This window comes from Saccostrea echinata, unplaced genomic scaffold (genome assembly GCF_033153115.1).
Source record: "Saccostrea echinata isolate AGI-Se365-2 ecotype Australia unplaced genomic scaffold, CSIRO_AGI_Sech_v1 ptg000012l, whole genome shotgun sequence".
Taxonomy (NCBI): Eukaryota; Metazoa; Mollusca; class Bivalvia; order Ostreida; family Ostreidae; genus Saccostrea; species Saccostrea echinata.
In genome coordinates, this window is record NW_026889761.1 from 24,824,886 (window position 1) to 24,835,538 (window position 10,653).

General features: G+C 35.2%; 1 protein-coding gene and 1 pseudogene across 1 annotated transcript; one reads left to right on the forward strand and one right to left on the reverse strand.

The window, feature by feature from the left end:
- Positions 1-366: 366 nt before the first annotated feature.
- On the reverse strand, positions 367-2,441 carry LOC133185165 (uncharacterized; annotated as a pseudogene).
- A 1,570-nt stretch (positions 2,442-4,011) lies between these two features.
- On the forward strand, positions 4,012-7,723 carry LOC133185600 (uncharacterized). Its single transcript, XM_061320912.1, has 2 exons — positions 4,012-4,032; positions 5,253-7,723. Exon 2 carries the CDS (start codon positions 5,267-5,269, stop codon positions 7,490-7,492), a length of 2,226 nt encoding a protein of 741 aa, XP_061176896.1. The 5' UTR covers positions 4,012-4,032; positions 5,253-5,266; the 3' UTR covers positions 7,493-7,723.
- The last annotated feature ends 2,930 nt before the right edge of the window (positions 7,724-10,653 follow it).

Genomic DNA, 10,653 nt, shown 5'->3' on the forward strand with positions numbered 1-10,653 from the left:
TTGCCTATTTGCAGAACCAAAAAGTCAAAAAAGAAAGTGACTGTTTGATAATTTTACTCAGTATATATGTCCAGGCACACATTAGGTGAACTTAAAAACATTTTGAAGAGAGAGAGAGAGAGAGAGAGAGAGAGAGAGAGAGAGAGAGAGAGAGATCATCAGACAGCTTACAAAGCTTACTTTTTCAGCAAAGAAATGAACATAGCACATGATTTGTGCCATAAATCCCAAACATGGTTTCTGAAAGGTCATTTATATACAATGAATGCAAATAAAGACAGTTTCTTTTTTAAGTACTAGTATTACAACTTAAAAAATAACTTTCTTTACAGATTACGAACCACTTTGATTTTAATTATATTAGTCTTATCTGAAAATGTCATAGTTTCCAATAAACTGAGCAGCCACATTTTGTGCTCTGCTAAGAGAAGCTTGTTGAATTTTATTCAGAGGTCGTTGCTTGATTGCTTTTGTGTAACAGTTCAGAGCTGTCTGGAGATTTCCTGAGGTCTCATGACAAATCCCTAATATTTGCCAGGATATGTCTTTAAGAACAAGAGGTACATGGATTGAGTTATCACTCTCAAGAAGAGTATGGAGTTCACTTAAAACTTCATGGGAATTCTCTGCCCCAGTTTGCAAGACACAGAGAAACTTCAGAAATAACAACATTACAAAAGGTGGGATGTTGAGTGTTGTTACATTTTCCTGTCTGCTTGCCTCTTGCTCTTGTGTTAGTTTTTCAATATAAGTGACAGAATTATACAGTCTGACATTCCAGGTAACAGCCTCTCTCATCTTCATTGTCAGAGTATGGTCACTGAGAGCATGGATGTACCTTATGTCATTCACGTAGAAGCAATACATTAAGTATGGGAATGATAACCTGACCTTCATTTTTTTCCAGAAGAGCCAAGGCTTCTTTATATCTAAATGTTTTGTAGCAGTACATGGCTGTGAACAAAGTGTTAGACACAAATCCTATCCTTGATGCCAGTTTTACCATGTAGAGAGAAATTCTGTCGATGATAAACAAGTCTTATTGCCACTGTTTTTGTACTTGTTGTGGAGTAAGAAAGATATATTCTGAAATGAGAGAGCCAATATGTTTTCTAGACAGAGAAGGTGATACTCAGATAAATGTGATGATACGACATCTTCCACAGAGGAAAGGTACCTCAGACACTTGCTTAAGTCACATTTTCCCAATGTTGCTATTTCAAAAATTTCTTTGAATAATAAAATATCAAAATCGACCTCAGAAACAACTCCTTTTTCAAAAAGTCCATACAATTTTCTGGACAGAATTTTCTGTGCAGAGCCATGGATACTGGTGAACAAATTGTTTTCAGGGATGAAGAAACTTGGACATACCCCGAAGTAAACCCATTTTAGAATGATTTTGAAGCAGGTCCAAAAACAGTGTAGAAGATTCTGTGCACTCCACAAGACAATTGTACCTTGCTGAATAACCCAGAAAATGGCTGTTTTCATGTGATAAGAGCACAACAATTTTCCTTCTTCATTATTGTTTATAACTTCTTTGAGGAACAGCTTCAACAAGCCGTAAGTCAGAAACTGACAGTGATTCATTGTGTACACAAGCTTTTGCTCTGCCAGAGAGAAAGAAATTCTCCATCGCAATTCTTCATATCTTGAATGTTTATGTCCTATAGGCACAAAATGGCATCCTTTCCGAATAATTTCATGAACAATTTCGGGAGGCGACCATTTTGAACATCTCGAGATCCATGATGAGGCAGAATGTGGCCAAAAATCACAGGAAAAACAGTGAGCATAGTCATACTCAATTGGTCCAAAGTTCCCACTTCCACATGGTCCATGGACAGAAGAATTAGGCATCACTGCTGAGCAGAAGACATCTCGAAAAATAGAACTTGAAATAAAAATATCATCTTTGATTTTGACAAAGGAACATGCAACTTGATCCCAGTTTGATGGTGTGACCATTTTGAGCAGAGAAAATCCTGGTGGGCAGTCAGCTGGCTCTGCAAGAATTAGAGTCCGATGGATTGGAGAATAATTCTTAGCTTGATCAAGCCCCCAGATGACAGTGTGGTCACTTAGCCAATACATAAAGTCCCTGTCAGATCCCTGTAGTCTAAACCCTTCCCTGTGACTTCCACTTGTGTACAAAATTATCTGCGTTTTCCTTAGGTCATGTTTTTTAGCCTGATTTTCTATCAGTTCTCTCATATCTATAATATCCCTTCTCATGGCTAACTGTTTTGATATCCCGACATGACTACACAATCCCATATACACGAGATCTTGCGTCAAATTATTTCTGAAAAAAAGGAACGAGTTAAAACTATAGTATCAAGAATCTTTATTTCTTTTCTTATCTTTTGTCCTTCATGTCATTTGTTTTTGTTTAATTTAGAAAAATTGTGATTAAAACACACTTACATAGAGGCCATGATTATTCGTGCAATGGACGATTCACCTTTGCGAAATTGCAAACATTACTCATATTTATCTTTAACAAAGATACCGTTTTCATCTATAACAGATAACATGTTATCTTCTGTCCACAATATAATATTGATATAAACAGCTTTTTCTATGAATTCTGTATGCGAAAATTGCTAAGTGTACTTGAATGTATTGTATTTAATTTTTTTTTCAGTCCGAGGTATTAATTTCTCTTGCATAATTCCTTGCTTTAATCCCTCGCAGTATCTGTATACTTTTTCATATACATTGTATTCTGCACAGTCTGCACTTAATTTAAGTGCAACCTAACATTACAAACTCGTCTTGCAGGTAATTTACATGAATATGAATCTTTTTGTGAGCTTCCTTCCGGTGATGTAGATTTTGTGAAATCTGTTGCTAACATTTTGACAATCCTACACAGACTTCTATAAATGTATTGCTATTCCTGCCTGAGCCCCCGGTGTTCTGTTGCATGGCTCCTTTACTGAAAGTCAATCAGAACTGACCGATTTATTGGTGTGACAGATATCAGACTAATTGAAACTGACTGTATTTGGTCCATCTTGTTTTAACTATAAAGGCCTTATGGTTGCTGTAGGTCTTGAGGTCATATAACTTAATGTCGCAGTTTTAAATGTTACTGCTTTTGTATGTCTCTCCCAAAAGTATAAAAAAAAAAAAAAAAAAATAGACTACCAGATATATAAGTTTATTATGTTTTGCTGTTAACATCAGTACTTAATGTTGTTTCTTATTTATAAAAAATGGGGAAAATAATTAAGGAAGCAAGTCCTTGGAAGCTTATTGAATAGTCATAATTGAACTTTTCATTTCGATACATATATGTTATTAAACAGCATTTCCTTTCAATTAACTTTTAAAGTAGTTATTTTTAAATGGTGCATAATTCAGATTCCTACGGACATTTATTTCAAAAAATCGGAATGAACTTTCTGAAATTCAGAATCCTTGAAATATAATTTCTTTGTGATATTTGCTCATTTTTACGTCATAGAAATTTAAATATACTGATAAGAACAAAGAACAGACTACAAATTAATAAATAGAAGAGAAATTGAATGGTTAAAAACCAACTGCGGGGCATTTTGCTTCATGTAAAATATCTCTAAATTGGTGTGAAGTGAATATCATAATAAGCGTAAGCAAAACCAAAAAAATTTATGTTCATAATGCTAGTATTTGTTTTGGTTCAATTTACCTGACATATACAATCATGTCATTAATATTCATGTCACGGAGCGGATGAGTAAGATCCGGAAGTCAGAAATGGCCACAAACTTATTCGGTTTATCTGTTGACATATACTCGGTATGGTCAGTAGGTCTTATCTAAGGCAGGTATCAAGATGCATGTTTGTGGACCTATATATGTAAAACGTATTCAGCAAACTTACATTTTTCTTTCTGCACTAAAACGGAAGTTTATTGTAATTCGGAATAGAAATGATGGATTGTTATAAGCAGCAAGCTGTTACACGTGTACATGTTTAATATGCAAGTAAACATCTTTGTGGGTTTTCCGTTGTACAGTAACTCAGTGGAGGATATTTTTGTAAGTATTTCACTACGCCACATTTCCTTTAGGTTCACTTACCGCAAAGAATTAAAATTTGTTTCAATAAAACGGTGTCAATATGTATGTTTATAATGTAACTAGAGCTCCTGTTAGTACCTCAGATGTGGGTCACTGATATCTGACTTTTGACAACGCGAAGCTCTTGTGTAAAGTCTATCTGATAGAGATTTTGGATATTTCATGCTATCTTGTAAGTAGCTCTTGTATAGGGGTTTTCCCCACTTTTCATTACATGTCAACTGCGTATGACTTGGGTTTAGTGTTTGACATGTCCTTTTTCCGTCCTTTCTTCTTTCTATCATTCTTACCTCAAAATCTGCGTTAAGCTTAATTTTAACCTATTCATAGATTTTACATATTTTCCTCTAAAACTCGATCGAAATCTCTCAGTCTCTCGTCAACAAAAATAAATGACGCGGTTCATGTGGATTATGGTCGTTTAATTTAGGCATGTATGCCTCAGTCGTGATTAAATAAATCAAATGTACAGTTGCTGTCCTTCTGATGAGTGTGACACGAAGATATTTGATGTTTTGTTTGACTTTCTCCTCACTTTTCTACGTTTTGTGCTGAGCTTATTTTAAGACATTGTTCAAGATATTTTCATCAAACTGTCACATAATTTCAGATGTTAGAGATATCATTCTGCTTGATCATGACCTAAGCTTTCCCCAGTTTTCGTTGAGCACGGTTAATTCAGATTCTGTTCAAGATATTTTTATCAAATTTCATGCTTTGACAAAAAATGTTGAGAATTAATCAACGGTTTTAACATTTTTCATCTTGGAAGGAAAAGCTTATTTTTAATCTTGTGCAACTTAGCACTTAATACAGTTTCGGAGAAAGTTTTCAAAAGATTTTTATCGTGCACTTTTCATGCACTGATACATACTGATGATAGCACATCAAAGGTTTCTTTTCTTTTTTTTTTATTCAACCTTCTGTTTGATTTTTATCTTGCATTTTTTCCTGTTAAGCTTACAGCTATCTTTTGTTTTTCTTTCTTCATATTTTACTACTGGTGATTTGAAAGAAATAAGGAAAATTTCTTTTTTATGTTGTAATACAAATGTACTATAAGGCGGAGCATTCATGTCCTATAAATCATTTTCTATTTTTTTTTTTTTTTTTTAATATTTAGTTTTCTAGCCATTAGTAAGTGTAATCATATAATTATAGTACCATTTTCATTTCAGTAATTGAACAGGTCATGGATTTCCTTCCGGAATATGTTCCTATCGACATTGATGCAATTTCTGGTTTTCCGACCCTCCATCTGTCTTATATTATGGAAATTCTTATCCCAAGACGATATGTCGGAAAAGAAAGAATTCGAGATCAAATAGACAAAGTCTTTAATGGAATGAATGCAATTCAACTTGATGATCTAAAAGTAATCCCCATAGGAAGCAAAGCAGAAGGCTACAACATTCCGGACGCTGTGCTTGCCACGAAAGGGAGTATCGAGTTTCTATCAGATGTTGATGTTATTTTAACAAAAGAAAAAATCTTGGTTTGTAGCGACAAAACAATGATGGCCGATGAAAAATATATGATGTATCTGGATACAGAAAATGTTCATCCAGGATACTGTAGGCTTCAACTTATAAAGAAACCAAAAATGGATCATTTTGCTGTGTTGCATGATGCAGAAACAAACACTTACTTCATGAGTGGAACGAAGTACCAAAAAGAGTTTCTAAATCAGATTCCGATGGATTCAGAAGCTGAAAGGGAAATGTATGAATTACATGGACCTGCTCTACAATACCAAGATACAAAGCCTTTTACATATGACAGACGTCATCAGAAAATGATCAACCCATACGACCATATACATGGATTTCACTGTGATGATTGGCCAAATGTTGCGGACGAGTGGAGAAGACGGCAACGCACCAGTGAATGGATTAGTAGTGAACTCATTGAATCGATCGTTTCCAAAGGTTGCTATGCTGTTCCAGTGCCTCACAAATTGAGCAAAACCCCAGACGTAGAATGGCGGATTTCATTTGCTGAAGTTGAGCAGATGATCGCAGAATTTGCAGTCACCAATGCACAAAGACAGTGTTTTATTTTTTCCAAGCTTTTAAGACACCAAATTCAGGAGGAAACTTCTCAGAAGTTTTTATCCTCCTACTGTCTAAAGAATGTCTTTCTTTATTGCTGCGAAAAACTCCCTGTCAGTGCTTGGGATGAAAACCCAGGGTCCTGCCTTATGTATTTGCTTGACTCCGTTGCTGTTTGCTTACAACAGGGTGTCTTGCCCAACTATTTTATTCCAGAAAACAACCTTCTTGATCTTTTCACCGAGGAAGACATTAATACATCTATGATTTTACTGAAAATGATGAGAAAAAACATATTACCACCTGTGTTAAGGTTTAATGACAACCACATTTTAGTATTTGAACGGAATGGATGCTTGACCACAAGAGTGACCTTTAGGTCCGTAATAGCGTCCGTGTTAGAAGACATTCCTTCTTACACCGAAACTAGAAATGTAGTAGCGTCTTTGACTGGTCCTTTCATGAAAACACAATGCGATATTGCTTTGATCAGACTGAAAGAAAACTGTAGTCTTTTTCAATATCATCAAGCCTTCTTTGATTATTTCTTAAGATCACACTTGCCAGCTATTCATATCATTGACCTGTTTAATCTCATTGGATTGAATTTAGGTGATACTGAACTTACCCAGAAATATTTTGAATCTCTCTTACAACTCCAAAACCAGTATCCAGATGTTGTAAAACTGAAAGGAAACTTAGCGTGCATGTATTTTGTCGGATCTCGGTTAGTGAGCTACCCTTCAGACGAACAACTGGTCAGAGCCGAAGAACTTTTCAAAGAGGTTCTTGCATCCGAAGGTGTGCATTTCCCAACAACCGTTGATTTTGCAAATTACCTGTGTTATGTACAAAAATGGAGAGAAGCGGCATTACTTTTGGAGCAGTTTATCCATTTTGAACAGGAATCTCACAACCTCAGTAACTGTTACAATACAAATGAAAATGTTACTCTTGACCAAATGTTACAAAGGGAGTTTTCTCATACAAATATGCTTCACATATCCTCTTTGACTTTGGCGTATTATTATCTGATAAAATGTTACACAAACTTGAATCTGCCATTTTTGGATATCATGAAGAAGTTTGAAGAGCACTGTTCCTTTACTCAAGTTGGAATTGACTTTCAGTTACTCGGATACTGCTATATGAACTGTGCAGATTACGACAAGGCTTGTGATGCGTTTATGAAAGTTTTAGAATTGGATCCAAGCAATGATGTTGCTGCTGCAAACATTGCTGTTTGTCAACAAAAACTTAAAAGTGAAAAAAGTCAAAACCCCAGCAGTCTGCAGCAGATGCTGTTAAAAGGATTTCTTGTTGCCTTGGAAATCGTAGAAATGATGGTGCGAAAACATTTAATATAGAGAACCTTAAGTGGAATATGAGTACCAGATCAAGAACGACCCATACTGGAAACTGAAAGCTTCCTCGTACTCTACTCCACCCGAACGCAGCTTGGAAATACTGCAGGAACAACCTTACACACTATGATACTACTTACGTGTTATAGAAATATCCAATATCCAATTGAAACAAGCATTCTGAGAGTATTGCATTAGCAATACTAGTCCCCTACCGGCAAGTGTAATCTGGTTCCGTTCCCGTTAAGAATTGAAAATGCCATAATTCCGTCAAAAATTAATGGAGCGGGACGAAATGCAAACTTGATCTGTAACTAATCAAGGTAAAGCCACATACCAAAAATCAGCTCAATATCTACAAGCTTTTAGAAGAAAATTGCGGAAAACCCGAAAAAATTGAAAAGGCCGTAATTCCGTCAAAAATCAATGAAGCGGAACGAAATGCAAACTTGATCTGTAACTCATCAAGATACACTCACATACCAAAAATCAGCTCAATATCTGCAAGCGTTTAGGAAAAAAGTGCGGAAAACCAAGTGGGACAGACTGACAGAGGGACAGACAGACAGACAGACAGACGGACGGACAGACTCAGAGGAAACCTATAGTCCCCTCCGGTTTCACCGGTAGGGGACTAATAACTAGCCTTTCATTGATTGGCTATTGATATGACTCAAATAAAACGGATAATAGTTTATGGTGATTATTTTTCTTCAGAAAAAAAAGAATTCATTGTTTTTCCGTACAAACATCATAAAGAGCATTAAATTTCACTAATAATATATTTTATCATTTGTGATGAATTTGCATCAGTAAATTAATGATATTCTATTATTAGTTGACCACCCTGTTAACCACTAATGATGCAGAGTCCACTATTGTATCTATGGATACGATTGAAGCACAAATTTGTCCATTAATGACAACAATGATACAAATATATCATTGACAGATTCATTCCTTAAGTTACGTTATTTTATTAGTAGATTTTACATTGTTAGTGGTTACTGCACACTAGTACACAGTATTGAAAATTTCACACGCGAGAGCCCTAAAGATAGATTGTACAACTCTGTTACGAGCGCTCTCTATATAATATTTACGTAAGTTCTTCAAAGAAGGCGGTATTTAATATATATTTAGGAAGTTCTGAGCAACTTACATTGGAATAACATTGCTGATTCTTGCGAAATACGTATTTCTGATAGAAAATGTTAATGGTTACAATGAACAATCGAAGCCGTCCATATCTTCAAGGCGACACAGTGACCGTATTCGGACCGTCTTATATTATTCGGTTGCACAATTCTTGACAACATTAATCAAGTTATGTTCAGTGAGGAAGACTTTCTTGTAGAACTAAAATACCAGCCTTCGTTTATATCACTAATTAGATAAAATGTATTATGCAACGGTTCTATATATGTTGTCATTGGAATTTGTATTTTGAAATATTGAGGGCATTATGTCTTAGGAAGCAAATACACTATTTCTACAAAAAACAAGTTGTTAATGAATTGTTTTTATGAGTATATAACTGTTAAGCTTAGTTGATTCTCCAGAGATTAAGGTCAGACGACACGGTCTTCAATAATATATAATTTCTCCCAAGAATTTGTTAGTAAAGCATTGCTACTTTAACAAGTTTCCTCACAAAAAATTGGGGTACCTTACCAGACATTCTTGCAAGATACCAGAAGATGGTTTTTCTTATACATGTATAGTCCTATAGGAAATCACCAATATTGTCAATAATACTCAATATCGTAATTATTCCTGTACTTATTTTAAAAACATTCTGAAAACAGATTAGAAATCACAAGATAATGATAATAATTATTAATTTGTTGTATATTACGAAGAGATACAAACTAGATGTTTGAGGAACGTGTCGTCTAATCTTAAGAAACTCACCAATTACTGCATGGCACATAAAGTCATTCAGGACGTATTTTCTTCAAGGTGTTGGTAAACAACTTAAAATGTTGGTTTGAGAAACTTTCCAGCAAAAGACTGATATATTTTCTCTTCGATGCATTTTTTGCTTCCCGAACATTTTTAATCGCTATTCAGAAAAAGCAAATTTATATATGCACCACTACTCAATTTTGCCGGTGTGTTTCACTAGAGCCTTTCCTCGTCATCGGACTCGAGGCATTCGTAGCTATGGTGCTTCAATTTTTCTGTATTTTCCAGTTGCTTTTTCAAACGAACTCTGTTGCTTCTGAATCAGCTTTTCTGTTGTTTTATCAGCTTTATGTGGTAGAACACTTCTGAGACTTAGCTCTACAGTTCCACTATATCTACCGACGACTCTAGATGATCATGGTACACTGTAATTTTTGATAGTGTCTGACTCTCGACTTATTGTAACAATACAGTTGTTTAGCAGAAACTGTTATGTGCCATTGCAGTACATTGTTGTCTTGGAAGGTCTAGGAATTTAGCAGCTCTTTGCTTTTGTTTGGTATTGGATGGGAAAGTAACAAAGTGCTGCTGCGGAGAAAGATATATGATAAAATACTGTCTAGAGAGAGAATTTGAAAAATGGCATTGAAATTGCAATCTCACTGCTGCCGATTGCATATCTGTATATCTCTGTCATATATATGTTTTTAAAATTCGAGAATCAATGTTAAAGGTATATTCAGTCAATAAATCTATCCATGTCCTTCTAAATGTGGCGGACACACAGATTATGACAGAATCCCTTGTTGAGCAGGATAAAATATGCAAAAGGGCTTGTCTCCTCTGGAGAAATTTTTTCGATGGCTATAGAAACGATAGTGCAATCAATGAAATTATTAATACTTCGACTGAAGAATGTACACCAAAATGCACTCTGTAAACTTGTATTGCACGGACAGGGTTTAGTCGTGACTGAGGGATGTGTATTCATTGTTTGTGTATTGTTTTATAATATAGATACATTCTTTGTTCACATGCTAATCTCCATAGATATCTTTGCGATACCCTTCAATATCCCCTTATCTGTGACGTCATCGGTACGATTCCTGCTCATACGAACCAAGTATCAATAAATGACAATCAGATCTCGTTATGATCACAGGATTTTTTTATCGGTTTAAGTTTTAATCAAATCTCGGGTGGCATATCAATCAAGCTTTAAAAATACACCAAGAATAGGCATCAAGACCAGATCC

Coding starts and splice junctions, on each gene's coding strand:
- LOC133185600 (XM_061320912.1), top strand. CDS start 5,267: ATGGATTTCCTTCCGGAATATGTTCCTATCGACATTGATGCAATTTCT.